Here is a 26,337-nt window from a genome sequence, read left to right as displayed (position 1 = left end):
AATCCAAGACTGGTAGTTCAGCATGGAAGATTTGCTCAGCTGCTCTTTCTAAACCAAGTTCTGCAGGCAAAAGGAACTCTTCTGAGCTTCCTGAATCACAAGGATCTGCAGCAACTCAGAAGAAATCATCGCTTGAACAGAGTAAACTATAGCAAAAAGAAGCAACATCACAGAATACTGAAATGCACCACAAAAAATTACGTGTGTTTTGGGTTTTGTTTTTTTTTCTTCTACTTGTCTGAAGCCATATTGTTGTCTGATGTATCAGAAATACAATAATAGTGTATAAGATACTAATTATGAACACGATTACTTTATGAACACATTTCTTGTTACTAACTAGGTGTCTAAATTCTTCCTTTTGCTAGATGCAGTCATTGAAGATTTGGGGAAAAGTTTCAAATATAGAATAAACATTTAAACAACTAAATCTGCAGAATATGTTCCTGTCATTGGCACCGGTTGTGTGACATTTCTCTCATCAGATGGAAATAGTGTGTTCTGTCGGGTGCATTCATGTATAAACAATATCATTTTCATAAATTAAAACCTCCCCTGCATAAGGAACATCTGTGCCTCTCTTGGTTTGAATAAAAGATGGTGGCATGCGGATTGCCCTTTGACTGACTAATCGAATGTATATGTTTTAGTAAGCAGGTACCAAAGGGTTGCTAACTATAGCAAAACGTTAAATTATTTTTTTTAAAAAGCTGTTTAATTTAGACCTCTCCAGGAATGCTTTCTATTTTATTTCTTCCAATGGTTAATTTAACTGGAAAGGTATTTCCAGTGAACTTCTATGAGTATAGAGAAACACAAAGAAGGTATTACCAGAATTTATATTAGTATAGACTTGTAAGATTTAAGAAGATGTAACCAAACTGTACTCTCAGATACCTGCTTGGTAAATCATCAAAGATTTCTACAACCAAATTCTTAGTGATGTTGTAGTGATATCTAAAACCGATATCTTAAACCCTTTAAGATATCGGTTTTAGATATCACTACAACATCACTAAGATAAGTGTGTTGTTTGAATATTACACAATTTATTTAAAGTATTTATTTGCAATAATTTATTTGAAACACTTTAGAGCACTTTTTGAGTTTCCTTCTGTACTCAATGATTGATACCTATACCTGCAAATTTGGTTGTAGAAATCTTTGATGATTTACCAAGCAGGTATCTGAGAGTACAGCTTGGTTACATCTTCTTAAATCTTACAAGTCTATACTGATTTGATCTTTGGATATTTTAGACTTGTCTCATTGTGAATTCGATTCAGAATTTATATTAGTCATAGCTAGCGATCACTCAGTGGTGTATAGAAGGTCAAACTGGAATATATACAATGTGACATTCTAGAGAGCTACCTGTGTGAAGAAGTACCTGCTGTGACTAAAGGTCGGAATTGCAGGCTACCAGATTAACTGGAAATAACTTTCAACAGAGGAGTAATATGAGGAAAGTCCATCTTGTCCTGCAAGGCTTCCATCCTGCAGTTGTCTAACAAGCTTCCACGTTGAACAGAGGTGTTTTTCAAAATACGTAAAACAAGCAGCAAGCTACATCGGTTATTTAAAACCCATTTACTGTGTCTGGAGGAAGGTTTTTGTTTGGCATACTACGTCTTTTGGATAATGGTTACCCAGGAAAAAAAAGTTATAGCACCTCATTGCAAGAATCAGACTTCATTACTAAGGTGACAAGTTTGACTGCAATCTGCCAAATGTTTTCCTCAATCTAAACTAATCTAATCTATTCAGGGAAACAGCATAAATAGGTTTATCATCCCGATATTTGAGAACGTAAGAAGTTCTACTTTCTAGAAAGAATCCTGCCCAGAAATAAGGAAAGGTACCTATGCCTAGTCCAGTTTGTTAGGAAGATAAGATCAATTGCATTTGGAATAGCAGAGAGGCTAGTTGTAGGATACACTTTTTTTTTTTTTTTTTTGCTTCTGTGTTCCATAATTTTAATACTATTTACCTCTAGCTTTGGTTATACTGTCATTGTTTTCGGAGCTTTTAGAAACTGCACACACTTACGTTATCCCTTTTCAGACATGAAATGAAAAATAAGAATGAAAACGGATAATATTTTTATTGCTCTCTGTTTTAATAATTAGAATCATAGAAAACATAGGCTTTGTAATGATTGATAGTTCGGTTGTGTAACTTCAATAATCTGAAGAAAAATAGACTTTTGCTTAATGCCTCATATAAAGCTGTATGATAGAGACTATTCCCCCTCCCCCCCCACACACACACCAATTTTTCAAACCCCCCAAAATATCAATCTGGGGTTAATAAATTTAAGTAATATAATCCTAAAAAACCAAGTTAAAAATTTCAAACCATACCAATCTGTTGCTATCAAGAATAATCTAAATTATTTAATCCCAACATAAGGACAATAAGAATACATCTGTGCAGAAAAAAGAACTACAAAATGGTGTAGACTTTAATTGGTTTTATTCTACAAATAATGTGTTTCACTTTTTATGAGGTTTTGGAATAAAACAATAATCCCATAGGAATTACACTAAGAAAAAAAAGTCACTTAATAAGAAATGCAACATTAGACCAAATGTTCAATACTATTGTCATTATAAATTGATGTTTTTAAAACCCAGTGTGCATTACACCATAATATACAGAATTACAAACAAAATTACAGTACAAATGGATTCCAGATGAACCAGCATTACACTTTAGACAGCACTTTTTCTGGACTGCATTGTACATGCAATATCTATTGTTCTAATTACGGATAAAATGGTTTGAATTTAACAAACTACTGTACTAGTTGATTACAGCTCAGAGTTAATAACCCGATTCATTTTAAGCTCCAGTTCAGAGTATGAAAAGCCATAGATTGTGTAAATATGGATTAAAACATGCAGTTTTGTGGTTTAAAATCACTCAATGTTTCTGGCCTTCTGCAGATGCAGAGAATGCCACAGGTAAGAAAAAAAAAAAACCTGTGCAGATCACATGTGATAGTCAAGCAGCTTCTGAATTTTAAAAAAGGACGTTGGCATTTGCTGATAACATTTCTATACAATTTGTGCAAGTAAATGTGTCCAAATGATATGCTTTAATAGAAAATACCTCATTCTCATATATACATCCATTCAAGCATTATTGGGCTGGTTCACTTACTAGGAAAAAAAATATTAGCTGAAAAGAAATTGCAAAGATTGTGCAATTATATTAAATTTGTCAGGGAAGAAGTGCTAAGGCAACAAAACAACTTTCAAAGCACTTTTCTGCTGGTTTAAATTACTTAAATCATTTTGTATAAATTAGATATAATTCCGCTTTTCCAATATGTATAAAAATTGATGAAGCTGCATGGTTTAAAATAGGAAATTCACATTATAAAAAGTCATTAAAAATTCTGTACAAAATCACAATAAAATAATTCAGCATGGGAAAGATAACAAGTAATAAAATGGTTGAAAAATATATACTTTTAAAAATTGTCCCATTAAAAATTGCATAGATCCTAATTATTGCTTGTATTTTTGTCATCCGGATCAGATAATTAACATGATCTTATTAAAATTACAAACTAATTTGTAATGCAGCTTTTAAATAGAGCTCTAAAAAACAATACATTATATGCAGAGGAACATTTCATCCCCCTTTTCCTAAAGGCAGTAACAACAATACATACATCACTTGAAGCGTTGGATATTTGCAGCAATGGTACCCAATGGACTGCCCTTTGTAAACAATACAGTCAATGTAAGCACAATTGATTACATTACTTTCCTTCTATAGATAAAAGTTTTTCCATGAGTTAATCATGAAAGATGGCATTCAGTTGGGCACTCATGACACGTTCGTGATGTGAATGGCTATCGTATGACACAATGCTGTCTATGGGAATTTCACAGCGTGAGGCTGTGCTAGAGAACATTGACCCATGGCCTTGAGCTCCTGCTAGACTTGCAGTTGTGTAGTGCATGGTAAAGGCATAATTCTTTTCGAACTCAGATGGATGTTCCTGTTTGAAGGTAAAGTTCCCATTGACGCTAAGGGGTGGGCTAAGGGGTCCATCAAATGATGGACTGGTACAGTCCGTGAGAGTGCTTTCGAAAAATGACTCCAAGGCTCCACCATAGGAAAGTGGTTTAATGTGGAATATATGGGAGCTGTCCATAGTACCATATGGTGGACTAGGAAGACCAGGAGACTGATAAGAGTAAGGATGCAATGGAAAGGAAGCACTTGCCGGTTGCATATGAGGTGGCATATCCTGATTCTGCTCTGGAAGGAAAGTCCTAGGATTCAGCTGGAGACACCCAGCAACTAGGTTGGTGGTAGGTTGTGACAAGCCTTTGCAGAGGGTCTGTACAAAAGACACCAAATCTGGGCTCTTCCCAGATCTTAAAATTTCAGAAAGAGCCCAGATGTAGTTTTTGGCAAGGCGCAGGGTTTCTATCTTAGACAACTTCTGTGTTTTGGAGTAGCAGGGTACAACCTTGCGTAGGTTGTCAAGTGCAGCATTCAAGCCGTGCATGCGGTTCCTTTCCCGAGCGTTGGCCTTCATGCGACGCACCTTGAAGCGCTCCAGTCGCGCTTTGGTCATTTTCTTCTTTTTGGGGCCACGCCTCTTCGGCTTCTGATCGTCATTGTCTTCTTCTTCATCCTCTTCGTCATCTTCCTCATCATCATCATCCTCCTCTGGATTCAGGGAGATGAGGGAGACTTCCTCCTCCTCCTCCTCCTCCTCCTCCTCATCTTCCTTGAAGATGGACTCCAGCTCCTCGTCCTTCTTGTCCTGAGAGTTCAGACACTCCTCTACCCATGCCCGAGGGCCCCGCGTCTCAGACACTGGTAGTCCATTTTCTCTGTAGGATTTGGTCATTTTCAGATCCTACATTTTTAAGGAAATAAAAATATAAACATAAAAAAGAGAACTAAGGACATTCAATCAATAAAGACATTTAGAGTAGTGAAAAAAAAATTCATACTATCAAAATCATTGGTGTTCTGTAAATTGATCATCCTAACAAAATTGCCACATGATTATCGTAAAAATAAAAGTGTTAAATCCAGTCTTAACATAAATTAAACAGAATATATTAGAGTCATAGTATTAGAATAAAATATTTCTTGTAAATACACAATGCTTTCAAAATTAACACAACAGCACTGTAAATTATCATCAATTTACCCCAAACCTAATATATTTTCCTGTATAAATCAGGCTATTGCTTTCCCGCCATCATATAAAGCTCTAAACTTAAATAATTACATGACTTATTGATATTCCTGGGGAACGTAATCATATTATACTAGCTCTAATCTTAAATAGTTACATGACTTATTGATATTCCTGGGGAATGTAATCATATTATACTAGTGATCACCGGTAAATATATATAAATTGCGCAATGAAGGAAAAATTTTAGACACAAATTCAGACACCTCCTTTTATTTTTCAGTTTGTTACCCCCTTTCAGAGTTTGGTTCCCCCCCCCCCCTCCCCTCCCAATAGCAGCGACGGTTTTTTGACTTGCATAACAAGAGCTTGGCTATATTCAGCACTGGACAGCGCACACTTCGGGATCAGGTGCAAAATAATTTCTCAGTAATACATACGTCCATTGCACGAACCTTTTGAAGGTTGCTGCCTCGCTTTTGAAAGAGTATAATATGCCGCTGCTAATATATTTGCATTTAAAAATTCTGAGCTCATTGATGAGTAAATGTAGTAGACGAAGGCACATTCAATGTAACAATTGAGGCTTGCTTGTCTCACTCCTGTTTCAGCTCTGATGGCTTCCTCTCGCACTGTAACAGGTAGCATATACTCTTTCGCGCCCCTCTGTATCACGTACTCCCTGGATTCATTTGCTAGAATTTTGTAGAAAAGCGTTCTCCAGAAAGGACATATAGCTTTTCCATTCATGTAATTTTTCAACCAAATCTAATCATAGTGCTAGAGAAAATCTCGGTCATCGGAAAACTATAATCATTCTAACTAAATTCAAACTATGAAAAATAGAAAAATCTAACAATTTTATATTTTGCATCCGCTATTTCTTTCTCAGCTGATACAATTTTCAGGATCAGGATCAAAAATTGCTATTTTATTGATAGCACAGTATTAAAAAAAAAAAGCAAACAAACCTTAAAGGGTGCAAAATTACCTGTGTATGTATGTCCTTGGCAATGATAGTCTCATACCCCTGCCAGTGCCGTGGTTGGCGTGACTCGCGGGCTTGTATGCGGGTTTTATTCCTCTTATTTCTGCGAGCTGTCTACGGGACGCTCAGATTATATAGAGGCTCCCGTGAGGCTGCCACTGCAGGGGGGAGGGGGTGGGGGAGAGAGAGAGCGCTCAAATCCGAAGGTAAATGCTCCTAATGCTGAAGCTTTTCTCTACCCTCCCCCCACCGACTTCAAACCCCGCCCCCAAACCTTTCCCGGCACGCGCCATATGGCAATCCACGTCAAGCGAGCGGCGCGGGTGTCACGTGAGCAGATAGATTTGTATTCAGCCAAGCTCTCCCTTCCATCTCTTTGTGGCCAAAAGAAAGTGACCATCTGTCGCCAGTTACAGACTCCGCGGACCTGTTTCTACCCGCAGGATAGATTAAGCGTTTCAGAAAAAAAAAAAAAAAGAGGGGGGGGGGGGAGTGCCCGAGTGCCCAAGATCTCTCTATATTGTCTGTAGAGGTTATAAAGAAAATACTGGGGGTCCTTCACTTACCGAGCTAGTCATTCCTTTTCCCTAACTTTCTTGTTCTAATTGATGGTTATCCTCAGTTATGTGCATAGTTTCATATGATGATGATAATTATTATTATATTATCACGTAGAATAAACATGTTGTCCTTGCCAGTGGCTAATTATTACTTACCTCACAGAAGCCATAATTAAACTGCATTTGGAAATTGTTGGAACAGCTAAAAATTAATGTTTTATCTGCTCCAGATAGTTAGCCACTAACATAGTGAGACGGTTTTATTGTCAAATATCAAGTAAGGTTTATTTCTTTTTTTTTTTATTAATTCAGATGTAATGTTTCCATGGTCAAATGATGATTATGTTAATAAAAATGGTTTTATCGTCATCTTCTTTATTCTCTACAGCCATTAAGCGATCTTTAAAGAAAAAGTTTACATGTAATTTAATTTTCATTCCCTGAATGCAAAATTCGAGCGTATCCTGGACATAAATGACTTATAAACCTTGTTTTCGACATCGTATTACTGCAGTCGTTGAATAACTGCATGATTAGAACAGGATTTTTGTTGATTTTTCAAACCCAGGTTCCCTTCCTGTTCAAAAAAAGCCCCTGAACTTTAAAGATAGGCAAAACCCATAAGTCCTATTTGTGCCAGGCGCAGAAGATTTATAAGGAAAAACAGGTGGAATTCGATGAATTCAGTTTAAATTTTGATACAACACTGGGGGGAAGAGGGTAGATAGATTAAATATATGTCATTTACAGATTGAATCGTCCTTTATACCTCACCTTTAATTTCTCAAATCAGGTGAACACAACTTTTAACAAGAATTGTGCATTTTGCTTGGAAATTATATATATTCATTACTTTTGGATTAATGACTTGCTTTGGAACTTGTGATACAGCAGTTATGGATTTGCCAACACTGTAAATCTTGTATGGTAGCAATGAAAGAATAAGTGCAGCTTTAGTATATCAGGGCGTGTTAAAGAGCAAATAGGGGTTTTTTTTTTTCGGAGGGGGGGGGATTAGAATCCTTAGTTTGGGCCTCTCGGGACTTTTTTACAAAGCAAAACCAGCAACATGCGCGATGCTGAAAAATATTTGAGATCTCTCTTTGCCGTTTTCAGGTCGCACTGATATATTTTTATTTTCCTAATCCCCTCTCTTGCATACAGGTGACCATAATAAGTAAGCTACGCATTTTCGGCTGTATCTTTAACGTATACGTATGTCCGTTCTTTATTTACATATTTGTACATATGTGCATATCATGTGAACCCTAAATATCTGTGTGTATTTTTTCCTTGTATCTGCATTTTTTTTTTTTTTGTAATTTATGAAAAGCGGCGACTCTTTCTGCCTGACTTCATTCTTCCATGCAAAATTTCTCATTTTAAACACTAAACTGTTCTGGTTTTTACCGTATAAGCTGATGCGTCACTTTGCTGAATTGGAAACCAGAGGGAAAAGTCTCTGGGGAGGGCGGAAATGAAGGGGAACGTAAAATGCAAAGCTTTTGTATTCCACAACAGTTCTCCACGGTTTCTCTCCTATCCTCGCGGGGTTTTTGCTTTCATTGCACAAGAATTGCCAGATTTTATAATTGGAAGATGACTTTTTTCTCTTCAACTTGCCCATCAATGGCCAGTTTTGGACGTTTTACTTCAAATTTATTGAAACTTTATTTCTGATTGATTTATTTTCTCATGCATTCGATTAGAGTTTCAGCCATCTGTGCGGCATACAACTTGAAATAATACGATACACAGGAAGAGAGATTGAGCGAGAGAGAGATCTCAGAAAACTGAGGACATGCGTGATATCTAAATATAGTAAGGAAAAGGCTGAATAATTCTTATATTACCACTTTAAAAAATATTGCCAATATAAGAGAATCAGAACTGGATTATGCATGAAATGGTTCGGTTGGATCTAGCAGGGGTTGAGAAGTTCTCAGCCTAAGAAAAGTGTGGACTAACTTGTAAGTTTCGTGACTCCACATCATTCTCTTCTTGGTTGCTTTGAAATTTTTTCAACCCAATATAGTAGTTTGGAGTTTGAAATCAGATGGATAAGAACAAGTTCTGAGCTCATGACTTCTTTGCAGTCCTTTCTGTGACTTGTCTCTCTCTCTGTTTGGTTTCCCTTCCTTTCCTCACCTTAGCTCTTCCTTATATTTTGACCTTCCCTATTTATTTTTCATTTATTTTCTGCCTCTTTTCTAATCACATTCATTCTCCTGCCATTCCACGGAGGGGGGGGGGGGTGGGGAGGGAGAGGGAGAAGATGTGCCATGTGCTGCTCAACAAAAGCCTCATTTATGACTCTTTGCATAAGGACAGGCTGTGTCTTGAGTAGGATGGGGCCTAGAACTCTGCCCCGTTCAATGGAACCCTGTTCCCCACAGCCCCAGTCACATCACCATATTCCAGTCCAGCCACCCCCCCCTGTGTCCCACTGTCCCAGTCCAGGCCAGCACACTCCAGCCCTATTTCCCACAGTGGTAGTTCACATTATTGCATTAGTCTGGTGCAATAAGAACTCCCATACTGGGACAGACCAAAGGCCCATCAAGCCCAGTATCCTCTTTCCAACAGTGGCCAACCCAGGTCTCAAGTACCTAACCATATCCCAAGTAGTAAAACAGATTTTATGCTGCTTATCCTAGGAATAAGCAGTGAATTTCCCCAAGCTATCTCAATAATGGCCTATGGACTTCTCTTTTAGGAAATGATCCAAACTTTTTTTTATACACTGCTAAGCTAACTGATTTCACCATATTCTCCGGCAAATAATTCCAGAGTTTAATTACATGTTGTGTGAAGAAATATTTTCTCCTGTTTGTTTTAAATCTACTACTTACTAGCTCCATTGCATGCCCCCTAGTTCTAGTATTTTTGGAAAGAGTAAACAAGTGATTCACATCTACCCTTTACACTCCACTCAGTATTTTATAGACCTCTATCATATCACCCCTGAGCTATCTCTTCTCCAAGCTGAAGAGCCCTAGCCACTTTAACCTTTCCTCATAGGGAAGTCGTCCCATCCCTTTTATCATTTTCATTGCCCTTCTCTGTACCTTTTCTAATTCTGCTATCTTTTTTTAGATATGCGACCAGAACTGCACACAGTATTCAAGTTGTGGGCGTACCATAGAGCGATACAAGGGTATTATAACATTTTCATCTTTGTTTTCCAGTCCATTTCTGATAATTCCTAACATTCTATTTGTTTTCTTAGCTGCCACCATGCATTGAGCTGAGGGTTTCAACATATCCTCCACAATGATACATAGATCCCTTTCCTGGGCAGTGACTCCTAAAGTCGAACCCTGCATCACATAGCTATAGTTTGTGTTCCTCTTTCCCACATGCATCAGTTTGCACTTACATTAAACATCATCTACCATTTTGATGCCCAGTCTCCCAGTCTCACTAAGGGCTAGATTCAATAACCTGCCTGACCGTGACCAATCCGTGTCTGATCCGGGAAGGTCCGATGGATTCACAAACTGGCAATATTCTAATGGGGGTGATCGGTAGAATGCCCCCATCCGCTGACACAGATCGCTAGTGTGTGATACCACGGGTTAAAACCATGATCTCGCAGTGCATGGAAAGGCAGGAGAGATTCGGGGCACAGCAGGCAGGACAGATTCAGGGCAGAGCATCGGGGCAGCAGAGAGCAGGGCAGAGAGGAGGGCGGCAATGGAGCTGGAGAGTTGGAAAGGACATTTGTGACTGGTCCCCAGCAGTCGCTTCTTGGATTGATCAGCCAGTCCAGTCGGGTCATAAAATTTGTTTTGTGAATCACATCCATGCCTACTTTGCATGCCATTCCCCTCATTTACATGCGTGGATTGGAATCAGATCGGCAGAGAGGTAAGTGAATCGGGCCGGAGTAAAATCAGGTCGAAAAGGGGTTGCAAACCGATCGGTACATGATTGGTTTGCTTAGTGAATCTAGCCCAAAGTCCTTTTGCAATTTTTCACAATCCTCTTGCAAATTAACAACTTTGAACAACTTTGTGTCATCAGCAAATTTAATTATCTCACTAGCTATTCCCATCTCTAGATCATTGAGAAATATGTTAAAAGCAGAGGTCCCAGCACAGATCTCTGGGCAACCTCACTATTTACCCTTCTCCATTGAGAATATTGACCATTTAAACCTACTTTCTGTTTTCAGTCGTTCAACCAGTTCTTAATCCATAATAGGACATTACCCCCATCTCATTACTCTATTTTCTCATAGTATAACCCAGTAAAGCACAGTCAACCCACATCTTCACAGCCTACTTCACCATAAACCATCCTGATTCTGTCATGCTGATTACAATCATAGCTCACAGCAACACATTCTACCATGTTTCCCCGAAAATAAGACAGTGTCATATCAATTTTGAGTCAAAAAAATGCATTAGGGCTTATTTTCGTGGGATGTCTTATTTTTTTTCATGTACAACAATCATCTCTCCCTTCCTCTCCTCCACCCCAATTCTTCCTCTTTCCTTTCTCCCGCCCCCCCCATGTGCAGCATCTTTTCTCCCCTCTCACCCATCCGATGGTGCAGCATCTCTCTATCCCTCCCTCTCATCGCCCTGTGCAGCAGAACCCCACCGACCCTCCCACCGAGAGACTGGCATACCTCCACTCCAAGGCCTCCAAAAACAGCAGTGGCGGCAGCGCTCTGAATGGGCTGCTTTGCGACCTTCCCCCTGCATCAATCTTAACTAGGGCTTATTTTTGGGATAGGGCTTATATTAGGAGCATCTTTAAAAATCATGCAAGGGCTTATTTTTGGGATAAGTCTTATTTTCGGAGAAACAGGGTAGAACCTTGCACAGACCTGTTCCTTACAGCACAACCAACACAACCAACCCTAGGACAACTAGTATCAGCACTGTTGTCATATTTTAACCTATATTAGTACAGTCATCCCACACCAGCACACTCTAGCCGAGTGGTTCTCAACCCAGTCCTCTGTACACCTCTAGCCAATCAGGATTTCAGGATATCCACAATGAATTGCATGAGATAATCTGCATACAATGGAGGTAGGGTATGACATTTATCTCATGTATATACATTATAAGTTTTCTGAAAAACTGACTGGCTGAGAGGGTTCCCAGGAATGGGTTGAGAACCCTTGGTCTAGTCTTATCTAATACTGTACCTCATAGCCACATCCCACATATTACAATCAACCCATAACTTACACAAGGATATTCCATCTCTTTATATCACTGCTCCCATCAGTTCTAACCCACAACAGTACATTGTGGGCAGGCTCAGCCCTGGTCTGTTCTGTTCTACAGAACTAGCACATACCAACCCAGCTTCCCATAGTAGGTTCAAGCTAAGCACAACCAACCCATATCCACACAGTACATTTCAACCTGGTGCAGTCCTACAGCTTACAACCATAGCCCATATCAGCATATTCTAGCTTGGTCCAGTCCTACTCTCCTCAATTCAACCATAGTTAAGCCAAGTTATGCAGTCGCAGGAGGAAGATCATTTGGCCAGTTCTGGTATTAAATGTACATCTATCTTAAGTTATTTGTAGTCTCTAATAGTACTTAATGCATTATGGACATGTGGCTTTGAAATCAGTGTTGCAGGTCCCAAAGAACAAAAGAATGGGGTTAGCAGAAATCCAGAAATGGTCTATCTAAAATCTTTTCCTGCAACTATGAAACCTAGCAGTTGTTCAACCAAACACCAGTCCTGTCTCTTCCATTCTCCCCACCCACAGATATGCAGAATACTCCAAACTTGCTCTACCTGTTACAGCTTTTCACTCCATAGAATACTCTAAAGTTGCTTCCTACAACCTAGCGTGACCTTGACCACCTACCATAGCTCACACAGAAAAAATTAGCACCTTTGTTCTCTGAATTGCTTCGCTGTCCATTTCAGAAAAAAAACATACTCTACTTTTGCTCTTCACATTTCAGCCCTCCACAGAAAAGAGTGGAAAGCAAAACTGAAAATATTATAATACCTTTGTTTCTATTCATGTTCGACTACACTGTGTGCATTTCTGGCCACCCCATCGCTAGAAAAATACAGTAGATCTAGAAAAGCTAAAAAAAAAGGGTGACCAAAATGCAAAAGAAGATTCAATGATTTCTCCATGAAGAAATAGGCTTCATTTTGGAGAAGAGATGGCTGAGAAGAAATATGACAGAAGTCTATAAAATCATGACCAGCGTGGAATGGGTAAATATGAGAGTGTAAGAGTACCAGCAGCTTAGTGGTTAGAGAACCAGATAGTGAGCCAAGGTTCAAAATGTTTTGTTCCAGGGAAACAGGGAAATAGCTCATGTACCTGAAACTGCTTTTGAGCTCAGATTTGGAAAAGGCAAGCAACAAATCATGATGCAGAGGGAAAATGTTCACCATTTCAAATATCATTAAGATGAAACTAAACAACATTATGTAAGAATATTGACAAAAACGTTTTCTTCTTGTTGTTGTTAGAAGATGTGGGCAAGGTAATTAGCACAGATTGGTTTTAAAAGGATTCAGATACCTGCCTGGAGGAAAAGTTCATAAAGTCACTACAGTATTTGTTTCTATGTATGAACAAGAATGATAATGTATTCTACAGTATCTATTCCATGAGATCCTTCAGGGCATTCCTGGCCTGAACTGGAGACAATTGGAGAAAGGGTGCTGGGATTAATGGACCTTAGTTTTGGACCTAGCATGGCACTTCTTGTGTTCTTATGATTCAAAGTGTAACCACTATTATTGAGTGGACATTTGTTCATATCTGGCAGCCAGTGATGTCATAGTTTTTCCTACACTAAAATCTGAAGCTGAAAACATAAACTTTTTTTTTTAAGGAGCAGGTTAGGGTACAATTATAGAAACAGCTATGGCATATTAGGATAAGTAGATATAATATTTACTATAACTTACTAGCAATAGTATTTGGTGAAAATTTCTCCTTTAGCATATAAAGAAGGTACAATATTTGTAGAAGTGATTCAAGATGGGGGTGGGGTGGAGTGGAGAAGGAGACATTTATATATACTGTACCTCATAGCCACATCCCACATATTACAATCAACCCATAACTTACACAAGGATATTCCATCTCTTTATATCACTGCTCCCATCAGTTCTAACCCACAACAGTACATTGTGGGCAGGCTCAGCCCTGGTCTGTTCTGTTCTACAGGAAGATTTAGCAAAAAGATGGGATAGAGGAGCTAGTAAAATTCATTGCAAAAAATCATCCTGGCACTATCCTGCCCCAGTTAATCTCCAAGGCTAGTAGCGTTATCTTAATTAAGATAATTGATTCATATTGCACCTGCGAGGATGAAAAAAAATAGATTTTTACCTCCAAATCGCTTAAAGCTATTAGACTAAATAAGCCTCAGTTCTTTAGTAAATAATTTACTTCCATCAGCCCCGACTGATTTTTATGTAGAGGCCAGCATCTGTTTATATATATATATATATATATATATATATATTTACATGTATTAGGAGTATCAATGTGCATGCAAATATCTTTTAATATAGGTCTTTTAATTTTGTTTGGAGTGGCTTCTGTGAAGTGGCAATGAGGCTTGAGCTGGATCGAGCTGTGCCTATGGCAGAGTTTTAGCCTCTGATGGATTATCCATTTTAGGATTAGAATAAATATTAGATTCACTCCGTTTTCAGCCTGAATCTCTCTGGTTTCAGCCTCTGATTCTGCTCACTCGCTGCTTAAGTTATAGGGCTCCTTTTACTAAGGTGCGCTAGCATTTTTAGCGCATGCAGGATTTTAGCGTGCGCTAAACCCGCGCTATGCTTCTATAACTAACACCAGCTCAATGCTGGCGTTAAGGTCTAGCGCGCACGGCAATTCAGCGCACGCTATTCCACGTGTTAAAGCCCTAACGCACCTTTGTAAAAGGAGCCCATAGACTCAGCCTCGAAGTGAGACAAGTTCAAGCTCAGTGCGACTCATTTCCCAGTCTTGGCTTCTAGTGTGTAGCTCTGGTCTGGGCTGAAATCAGTGGCTCTCATAGACTGACTCATTAGTTTTTCCTATGATTGAAACTCTAACATTAACTTTTACCAGGTCTCATTCTGTGCAGCATTAACTTAGCTTTCATTGTCTGAGAAGTGTTTGGCAGAGACTGAGGAATAGTCCCCAACGTACGCAAGCATCAGACAGCAGTGGGGTGATCTCAGGTTTCCAACGTCTAAAAGTTAAGACCAGGATGCTGACAGATCCTCTCCCCCACTCACCCATCTACACCTGCCCTCACTGCCAGAACCACTAGATACACATTAATAAAAGACCCACATATGTTTGCCCTGCTCAACCCCCACACAAACATATTAGGCTGTCTCAGAATCCATTGACCTTTGAGCACATAGAACTTGCATGATCAAAATCGAACAGAAACCAAGTAAGCAGCCTCCTCAGCATACGTTCTGGTTATTTACTCAGTGGGATTTTAAGTGAAATAGAATAAGAGGGGAAGAAAAGTGTATTTTACTATGTTATCTTACTTAGAGCATACTTATACAAGTAAAACTAGCAGTCTAGAAAAGAAACATTTCAGGGAGAAGAGTCAGCACGTTAATTCAGAGTTCAGCACCACCGACAGCTCTCCTGCTCTTGCCGGTTTCAGACTAGCACAGTTATAATACCAGACTTTCTGATATTCTATCATACATTCTACTACTGTACTTTTTACCTTATTATCACCATCACGGGGAATTAACCTTTAATCTTCATATAATCATTATTTAACATTTTAAAAATGGTGCAAGTTAGTTTTCAAGAAAATCCTTTCTTCTCACAAATTAGAATCTGTTTACCTTTTAACAGCATGCAGAGTTACAGGCGCATTACTTCCGCACCGCTTTTGTCCTTTCACTCCGTGATGAATATTGCTCCAGCGCTGTTCTTATGTTACTTAGGTTTCCTGATGCGGTGTTCTATGAATACTGCAGACCTCCATATCATGTTTCACGTTATTAATTTGGAACTAGGCTTCAAAAAACTGTTACTAACGTTACATTATATCCTGTTTTTCTCAAGCTGTATTCCATATTCTAAAGCTGGTCTGTACTCAGAGTCTAATCATATACTATAGACTCACTGAGTAAAAGGACAGCACAGTCCAAGACACATTTAAATGTCTTTCACTTCCGTACCAGTCCCATCTTTGGTTTGTCACATAAGCACATAAGCACATCTGCACCATAACACACATATCCCTTTTACTCATTATATTACTGTGACATACTCCTTCATTTATTGCCAGGACCCCTGAGGAAGTTGTATTAATCGAAACATAGACCATGTTGGGTCCCTCCTTTTGCATAAAGGTGGTTTGATACTATGCAACTTATTGTCAGAACAAAAGTGCCTGCATCTTGTACATCTGTCCTGCAGTTCCTTCTTGTTTTGCAAAGACCAGTTTTAGAATATGGAATACAGCTTGAGAAACACAGGATAAAATGTAACATTAGTAACTTTTGTTTTGAAGCCCAGTTCCAAATATCTATCTATCCAACTTTTACATTGTTAAAAATAAGGGGCAGACTTACAAGGGCATATTGACGAGACAAATTTGGACTAGACACAAAAACAATGGGCAAATATAGATTAATTACAATAATTACAAGAAAGGCCGACATAAAAAGGAAAGAACACAAGAAGGAGGAAGGAATGTGTCCTCATTAATAAGGAGAAGATGCTCTTTGAGAAGAAAAGAAAAAGAAAAAAATATATATATATAGGAGTGGAAAAGAAGAAGTTATTACTAAAAGGCGTCTTTAAAAAGGAAACATTTGAGTCACTAAAGATTATAAGTACACATCAACAAGATGATTTTTTTTTTGTTTGTATTTGCTCCTAAGATCTAGAATGCCCTTCCATTATATCTAAGGGAAGATAAGAGCATGGATTATTTCAAAAATAACCTTAAATGTTTTCTTTTTAACGATGCTTATAACTGCTAACGTTTCCTTAGCTCCATTTTTACTGACTTTTTCCCCCCATTCCTGTCGTATTTGCCTTATTTGTTTCTTTTCTCAAAAAGATTGTATTTTCCCTTTTTTCCCCTTTTGTACCAGTCAGTAATGTTCTTTTGTTATCTGTAGTGTCTAATTTTTGTTTTTAAATGTACAAATTATTAGATTGTAACTCGCTTAGCAAACCAAGATAAGCAATTTATCAAATTTTATTAAACTTGAAATGTAAAACTAAGTCAGTACTTTGATGTCCTAATAGACAGGACATCTAAGCGCCAATAATCAAACTGACTTTCTGGACGTGTAGCGGGACTTCTTATGCCTCTGAATGCCGCCGTGCACCCAGAGCTGAAAGGGGCATATCTGAAGGAGTGGTCAGAGCAGTATTTGGGTGGGATGTGGGCCGACTTAGATGTCCTGCATAGATAATCAAATGTTTTACTAGACATCCTGGATGAAACTTAGATGATGTGAAAACAGGTATATGTGCAAAAAAGGTATCCAAAGTGACCAGATAAATACTGCAGATCACACACACACTTCCCCAGTGTTCATTGATCCCTTCACATCCCCACAGATATCAGAATAAAAAAGTACATACCTGTTTCCAGAACATCAGGAAAGCCTAGTAGAGCTTCACACAGGTGTCTTAAATAGTCCGGGGAGGGGGGGGGGGTTAGTGAACCATAAAGAGGAGTAGCAAGTCCTATAAGCCACTCTAACCCCTATATTTATGGTGGAACATGTGAAGCCACCAAAACCCACCAAAATCCTTCTGTTCTGCCATATAGGTGCCACATGTAGCCATTAGGGCTATTGGGATTGTAGACAGGTGGGTATAGTGAGTTTTGGGGGGGCTCACCATAACCTATAAGGGAATTCTCGTGAAATTTTTATATGGCACCCTTTATGTGAAGTTCACAACAGTGCCCTGTAAGGTGGACAATCCATTACAAGATTGGCCCCTCCCATGTCCAAATAGTCTTGTTCTGGGCGTTTGGGATTTGGATGAAATTTTGGTTGAAAATGTGGTATAAACATAGATGCCCTGGTGTTCTGGGTGACCCAATGGCCTGGACATCCAGATAGATGATTTTCGTGAAAAAAAATCTAGATATATGGTGATTTGCCTTTTGAAAATGGATATTTTCCCACTGCCAACTTTGGGTGTCTAGTGCCATACGTCCAAATCGGACTTAAGATGTATGTTTTGATTATACCCCTCCATATATCTGCCTCTGTCTTTGTCTCTGTCTTCTTTCCACCCACACACCCACATATACATCTAAGTCAGCTTTTTATCATATGATATCTGGATGAACCCTGTTGTAATTGGGAAATCTAATTACTTTTGATTCAGCCATTTATCCTTAGAGCTTCACCTTGTGTATAAATAAAGCATCTTCTTTCCTTTTCAACAAATACATTTACATTTGAATTAAATATTGATATTGTGACCTTTTAGTTCCTTTAACTAATCAGAAGGGAACACACTCTAGGATGGGATCTGATGCTTTGCCTCGCTGGATCTTTCCGCTTGAATAAACTGTGAGATTAAACGAGCAAACTTCCTCTTTCATTGCACTCTCCTTGCACTAATTGTTCATGCAAAAATGCAGATTTGTATTAATTAGTTGCTCACTGATTAGTTCTTTGGTATTTTCACCTAATAAACCATGCTACAGACATGGCTTTTGGCATACCCCACAGTTGTGGCTCAGGATGTAATATGATTTTCATGTTAAATAAAATCTCAGTCTAAATTCTACATTCTCCTTGTAGGTAAAACCACCTGCTGCCTCCACCTGCCTCCCCATGACAGGGCCATCAGATTTCTGGCTAGGAGCAGCCTCCTCTTTCTTTCTTTTCATGACATATGTAGGCGTATTTGAATTTCCCCTTTTTCACATATTTAAGAAAATATACATAGAACCATGAATGTCAGTAATCCCAAACTTCTTAGAGACCAACTTTTTGATGTGGTTAAACTCAATTCTCATAATTTTGCAGGATGTGATATGTGATTTCTCCTCTCTCTCCCTCCCCAGTAAATATTATTTAAGGATTCTAAAGAGCACATGTGAAATGAAGGGATTATTTATAGTTTAGTATACATAAACATATACAGTATAACCATCTATATCTTACATATCTGTCTCAAGGATTCTACAGATCTGATAGATTTCATGGGTTCCATGAACAGAGATGGGAAAATACTTACTTTATTTTCATTAACCTCTAATTGGAATGTAGCTTTTCATTTAATAATGACTGTAAGCAACAAAGTAATTTATGTCTTCTAGGGGTCCTTTTACTAAGGCATGCTAACTAATTAAGCGCATGCTAAATGCTAAGGCGCCCATAGAATATAATGGGTGCCTTAGCATTTAGAGCACGCTAATTTTTAGCATGCACTAAATCGATTAGGGCATGCTAAATCGGTTAGTGCGCCATAGTAAAAGGACACCCCTAGACTCCAAAAATGCTTGCTAACTTCAGTACATCTCACTATCTAAATTTATTATATCCTAAAAACGTGAAACCAGAATAATTGATACTAGCCAAACATATTTATCATTATTATTTTTAATATTTAGATAACTGTATTTGAGCATCACTGGTTTCCTTTGCAATACAATCTATATCCATATAGTTTATTTTATGCATTTAATTACATTTTTCTGAGAAGAGGTTCATAGTTTCATCAGACTCACAACAAGGTTAAGAACCCCTGATCTATCTGACTGTCCTTGTCTTAAGATTGAATTCATAGATAGTGACATGATAATCATTACCGTGGTAACATCATAGTTATTGTGGTAATTAGCATAGTAATGGGGAAAATGTCAGAAAATTACCAGTACATAGACTACACCGCGCAAGACAATCGTGCGAGGACAATGCCGGGCAGGCAATTGCACGCAGGACGTCAGCGCGCTGGATTGAAACACTATTTTAAAGTCCTCCGAGGGGGGGGGGGAACCACCCTACTTTACTTAGAACTATTGGTGCTCCCATCATGGGGGGTGTTGGGGGAGAACCCCATTATAGAGGAACCAGCCTTTTCCCCTCTTTTTTAGGGAAATATTACAGTTTCCTCTGTAATGGGGGGATTTCCTCCACCCCCTAATGGGAGCTCCAAGAGTTCTAAGTAAAGTGAAGGGTTCCCGCCACACACCCCCTCGGAGTGCTTTAAAACAGTGTTTTAATCCAGTTCGCTGACATCCTGCATGTGATTGTCTGCCCAGAATTGTCCATGCGCGATTGTCTCATGCAGTTTTGATTTGTCACCGAATTACCACAGTAAGGGTACACCATTCTGCAGTAATGCTGCAGGAATGGGGAATGAAATCACAGTAATCCCATGGTAATGGAGAAAAGCAGACTGGCTACCCCAGAGCCTAAGTTGGTTCTCCCCAGGTCTACCATAAGAACCCTGGCAATCTAGTGACTTCTTTGGGGGCAGGAAAGACCCCACTCTTTCCTGCCTGCTGCCACCACCTTGAAGAGGCCACTAGACCACTAGGGTGGCTACTCTCTGGGAAGGAGAGAAGAGAGATGCCTGACCAATGGAGGGTAGATGGTGGAGGGAAGGAGAGAAATGCCAGACCAGGGAAAGGAAGGAGGAGGAGAGAGAGAGAGAGACTCCAGCTTATGGGAAGGGTAAGGGAAGGGAAGGAGGGCAAAGAGATGCCATACTGTGGGAAGGAAAAGAGAAAGATAACAGACCATAGGAGAGAGAGGGAGGAGATGATGCACAGGAATGGAGTGAAAAGGGAAGAGAGAGGGAGGAGATGGTGCAGAGGGATGGGTGGGGAAGGGAAGAGACTTAATTCTAAATGGAGTACGAGGACTAGCACAAGGTGTAGAAGTAGAAGGGATGCTGGGAAAGAGTGATCACATTATGATCCACTTCAACCTGGATACAGGGGCAAAACATCGATCCAGAACAATGACCATGACACTGAACTTCTGAAAAGGGAATTACGAAGTGATGAGAATCATGGTGAGGAGGAAGATTAAGAAAAGGATAAGCACTGTAAAAACGCTAGAGCAAACATGGTCCCTTTTTAAGGACACAGTCATCGAGGTACAAAATCTATATATATCACATATAAATAAGGGATCCAAGAGGAAAAAGAACAAGGAACCGGCATGGCTCACTGTAGAGGTGAAGGAAGTGATCAGAGACAAGAAGACTGTTTAAGGAATGCAAAAGGTAAAAAATGGACAAAAACTGGAAAAAGCACTAATAACATCAAAGAAGGTGCCATAAAGCGATAAGAGACTATGAGGAAAAAATAGCCAAGGAGGAAAAAAACTTCAAGCCGTTCTTTTGATATATTAAGGGGAAACGACCCGTGAAGGAAGTGGTAGGGCCATTGGATGACCATAGAATAAAGGGAGTACTAAAAGAGGATAAAGCCATTGACGACAAACTGAACACATTTTTTGCATCTGTATTTACCGAAGAAGATATATACAATATACCGGAAGCCAACAGGCTATATGCAGGAAATGAAGACAGGAAACTGACAGGGTTGACGGTCAGTCTAGAAGAGGTATGCAGGCAAATTGATAGGATTAAAAATGATAAATCCCAGGACCAGATGGCATCCATCCAAGGGTAATCAAGGAACTGAAAGGGGTTATAGCTGAACTGCTTCAACTAATAGCCAATCTGTCGATCAAATCAGGAAGGATTCCAGAAGACTGGAAAGTGGCGAATGTTACGCCGATCTTCAAGAAAGGTTTGAGGGGAGATCTGGGAAACTACAGACCTGTGAGTCTGACCTCGGAACCAGGAAAGATGGCAGAGGCGCTGATAAAGGACCGCTTCATTGATCACCTTGACAGACACGATCTGATGAGGACCAGCCAACATGGCTTTATCAAAGGAAGATCTTGCTTGATGAACTTACTGCACTTCTTCGAGGGAGTAAACAGGCAAATAGACAAGGGTGACCCGGTCAACATTGTATAACTGGATTTTTAAAAAGCATTCGACAAGGTCCTGCATGAATGACTGCTTCAGAAAATTGCAAGCCATGGAATCGAGGGTGAAATACTCACGTGGATTAAAAACTGGTTAGTGGATAGGAAACAGAGAGTGGAGGTAAATGGACAATACTCGGACTGGATAAGCATCATGAGTGGAGTGCCACCGGGTTCGGTGCTTGGGCCCGTGCTTTTCAACATATTTATAAACGACCTGGAAATTGGTATGACAAGCAAGGTGATTAAATTTGCGGATGATACAAAGTTATTCAGAGTAGTGAAGACACAGAAGGATTGCAAAGACCTGCAACGTGACATAAACATGCTCGAGGAATGGGCCGCGACATGGCAAATGAGGTTTAATGTGGATAAGTGCAAGTTGATGCATGTCGGTATCAAAAATTTTATACACGAATACAGGATGTCTGGTGCAGTACTCGGAGAGACCCCCTCAGGAAAGAGACTTGGGAGTACTGGTAGACAAGTCAATGAAGCTATCTGCGCAATGTGCGGTGGCAGCGAAAAGGGCAAACAGAATGCTAGGAATGATTAAGGGGATCACAAACAGATTGGAGAAGGTTATCATGCCACTCTACCAGGCCATGATATGCCCCCACCTGTAATACTGCGTCCAGCACTGGTCGATGAAGAAGGACATTGTACTACTCAAAAGGGTCCAGAGAAGAGCGACTAAAATGGTTAAGGGGCTGGAGGAGCTGCCGTACAGTGAGAGATTAAAGAAACTAGGCCTCTTCTCCCTTGAAAAGAGGAGACTGAGAGGGGACATGATCGAAACATTCAAGATAATGAAGGGAATAGACTTAGTAGATAAAGACAGGTTGTTCACCCTCTCCAAGGTAGAGAGAACGAGAGGGCACTCTCTAAAGTTAAAAGGGAATAGATTCCATACAAACTTAAGGAAGTTCTTCACCCAGAGAGTGGTAGAAATGTGGGACGCTCTTCCGGAGGCTTTTATAGGGGAAAGCATCCTCCAGGGATTCAAGACAAGGTTAGACAAGTTCCTTCTGAACTGGAATGTACGCAGGTGAGGCTAGACTCAATCAGGGCACTGGTCTTTGACCTAAGGGCCGCCGCGTGAGCGGACTGCTGGGCACGATGAACCACTGGTCAGACCCAGCAGTGGTAATTCTTATGTAGAAGAAAGATGGAAGAAATGCTGCTTATGGATAGAAGGAAATAGGGGAAAAGAAAGAGGGAAGATATGGTACACATGGATAGATGGGAAGGGAAGGGCAGACCGAGAGGAAGATAGATTTGAAAAGAAAGCAGAAAAAAAAGAAGAAAGATGAATTTTAAAAGTTAATGCCAAAGATGGATGTAGGTTTTTGTCCAAATGAACCAAGGGGATTTAAATCCACACAACTTCCTGGGTGTGGGGAAGTGTATAATATATCCAAAAGAGAAACTCCTGTACAGGAGTTTCTCTTTTGGAAAGATGGATGTAGGGCAGAAAGCGAAGAAGGAGTGAAAAACAGCAAATGGAAAAGAAGGCCCTGGAAACACAGTTAAGAGCACAGACAGAAGAAAGTGCAATCAAAGACTGGGAAGCAATGGTTGGAAAAATAAAATCACCAGACAATTGTAGGAAAAATGACTTTATTTTCAATTTAATGATTGAAATGTGTCTGTTTTGAAAATTGACATCTGCTGTCTATATTTTGCCCCATTGCCCTAGGGTTACCATATGGCTCCAGAAAAAGGAAGACAGATTGAGACATCTGAGTTTTACTTTCATTGCTTTCAATAGAAGTAAAACCCAGATGTCTCAAACCATCTTCCTTTTTCTGAAGCACTTCCTGCTTGGTTCCTCACTAAAAAGGCAATAAGCCATGTGCTTTAGGTTATTGTTAAGGATTGCCTGTATAGTTTCAAAGTTCCTGGAAATGACTGCGAGAAAAGCACTAATGCTAGCTTTTACAAAGTTATGGTTGAGGTTTCTACTGTGGGCCCAGTGGCGTAGTAAGGGGGCTCCATCCTGGGCGCCATGTTGGTGTGGGAACTGGTACCCCTCCTCCTCACTGCCCTCGCCTCTTCCTACTCCTTCCCTAACCCGCGTCTGCCCCCTTCCCTTCTCCGTACCTCTAGTTGTTCACTTCTGCAAGCAACAATGTTAACGTGCTCTTGGTGACCATATCGTCTCTCCCACTGATGTCACTTCTGGGTGCCGTGCATAGGAAGTGACATCAGCTCGACAGAAGATGGGGTCACGAGGACAACGTTGAAGTTCTTGTTGCTCACGGTGAACAGCTAGAGGTACGGGGGAAGGGAAGGGGGGCATACGTGTGGTAGGGGGGAATCAGGGAAGGAGCAGGGGGTTAGTGATAAGGGTGGGGTGGGAAGGGGTGCCACCGCCCCGGGCGCTTCTCACGCTCACCATGCTACTGAGTGGACCAGCGAAGTAAATGCCCTGATGCTCATAGAATTCCTATGAACGTCGGAGCATTTACCTTGCCAGCCCACGGTAGAAACCTCTGCTGTGGCTTTGTAAAAGGAGCCCTACAATATTTGCATGTGATATTCTGAGGGATGTTCTTGATTTCATTCTTTTTTCTCTATTTGCTGGCTTTGTTTTGTTGCTTTGGAAATGGACATTGTCTGTGCTGTTTGGTTTGGCTTCAGACTGAGAAAAGTACTAAGCCATGTGCTATTAGTTTGCTTTTACACTGGAAAAAAAAAGTGCTAAGTTATTTCTGTGTGATATTCTGAGGGCTGTTCTTGATATGTTTCATGCATGAATAATTAAAACTGGAAAATATCTGGACTAAAATACGAGGTATCACTGATATTGAGCTAAAGTTTGGTTTTCTGTGCCTAATGCAGAACCCAGCATGCTCACAAGTTGTAATTTTATTGATGTTCTTTCAATCAAAATTAAAGTTAGAAAAAAACCACCACTACAGGCTTAAAATGTTTATTTGCATTGCCTTAGGCCCATAAGATTGCATAAAATCATCTTTCTGCTTTGAGCAGGGAAATGCAGGGAAGAAAATTAAGACTGCAGTGAGAGTGAGGGGACAGGGATGAAAAATACACTACACTGTGGGGATAGGGTGGGAATGAGAAAAAAATATTTGGTTGCAGGGAGGGAATGGTGGTGGATCTTTGTCCCCACGTCATTCTCTAATTTTGACTGGTTAGATATTATGATTTAATTAAAAAGACAATTTCAAACTGTCCTTTGGGACATATTTGCTCAGTTGATGGATATGATGGAAGCAACTCTTCCCGATGGAAGAAGTATGAAACAGGTTAGAGGAACACAAGAGGTGGACCAAACGATATGCTAAGAAAATAACTACAAGGGCCAATAAAGGGTCCATAAAAGGTCAATTGTTTAAGAAAACAAAAAGACATATGCGATGCTCAAATGAAGGACTCAATATGGTGCAGTGTTTTGGTGTAATTGCCTCCATCAGAGGTCACAATTATCTAAAAGATTTTGAACACAGCTACAAGTAAATGAATAGTCAATCCAAAATGAAACTAGTTTTGTCAAGAAACTCTCTTGTAACAGATGTATACTGACACTGATTGGAGCATCTGTTTTCAATTTGAAGTGATGGTTTGTTTGCTTGTAGCTGTTTGTGACTCCTGATGCAAGAGATTGTGCTAAAACACATCAACATATCGAGTCCTTCACTTGAGCAAAACTTGTGTCTTCTTTTTTATTTTTTTACACTGGCCTATTTGGTGACGGGATAATCGCGCGCCAGATGCCAGTGTGCCGAAAATCCAGCACCAACAATTCGACGGAAGACAGAAGCGCGCAGGGGAAAAAATAATTTTTAAAGAGCTCCGACTGGGGGTTTGGGGTGGCAACCCCCCCCACACACTTTATTGGTTAGTGTTCGCGCTGCCATTGCGAGGGGGGATAAAACCCCCCACATTATAGAAAAAAACGGAACTTTTTCAAAAAAAATCAGAAAAAGTTCCGTTTTCGCTATAATGGAGGTTTCCAACCCCCTGAACCTCCCTCCAACAGCAGCGCGAACACTAACCAATAAAGTGGGGGGGGGGGGGGTTGCCCAAACCCCCGTCGGAGCTCTTAAAAATCACTTTTTCCTCCGCGTGCTTCTGTCTTGCGCCGAATTGTCGGCGCTGGATTGTCAGCGCGCTGACATCTTGCGCTCCACTGTCTATAAACCGGCCTATTTTGGCCCTTGCAGGTTTTTTTTCTTGCTTTTATGTTATTAAACCTTGTCTATTTTTTAATACATTTTTGGTGACTCTACACCTTAGATCAGGGGTGTCAAAGCCCCTCCTCGAGGGCTGCAATCCAGTCGGATTTTCAGGATTTCCCCAATGAATATGCATGAGATCTATTTGCAAGCACTGCTTTCATTTTATGTTAATAGATCTCATGCATATTCATTAGGGAAATCCTGAAAACCCGACTGGATTGTGGCTCTCGAGGAGGGACTTTGACATCCCTGCCTTAGATTTTTAACCTATATCGTTTGGTCCACCCCTTCTATTTTGTGTATACATAGTATAATCTCTTTTTTTCTTTGTGGGTTTGTTTTTTTTGTTTCACAGGTTAGAAGAAGACTAGATGTTATATACAAATACACTAGAAAAGAGAGGAGAAAGTCCACCGCAAGAAATCA

At 39.9% G+C, this 26,337-nt stretch overlaps 1 protein-coding gene across 1 annotated transcript; it reads right to left on the bottom strand.

Moving 5' to 3' along the window:
* Positions 1 to 3,808: 3,808 nt before the first annotated feature.
* NEUROD1 (neuronal differentiation 1) lies at positions 3,809 to 6,252 on the bottom strand. Its single transcript, XM_033947108.1, has 2 exons — positions 6,168 to 6,252; positions 3,809 to 4,888 (listed from the first exon to the last, which is right to left on the bottom strand). The coding sequence occupies exon 2, from the start codon at positions 4,877 to 4,879 to the stop codon at positions 3,809 to 3,811; it is 1,071 nt and encodes a 356-aa protein (XP_033802999.1). The 5' UTR covers positions 4,880 to 4,888; positions 6,168 to 6,252.
* Positions 6,253 to 26,337: the final 20,085 nt, after the last annotated feature.

This window comes from Geotrypetes seraphini, chromosome 5, assembly GCF_902459505.1.
Source record: "Geotrypetes seraphini chromosome 5, aGeoSer1.1, whole genome shotgun sequence".
Classification (NCBI taxonomy): domain Eukaryota; kingdom Metazoa; phylum Chordata; class Amphibia; order Gymnophiona; family Dermophiidae; genus Geotrypetes; species Geotrypetes seraphini.
This window is presented reverse-complemented; position numbering and strand designations above follow the sequence as displayed.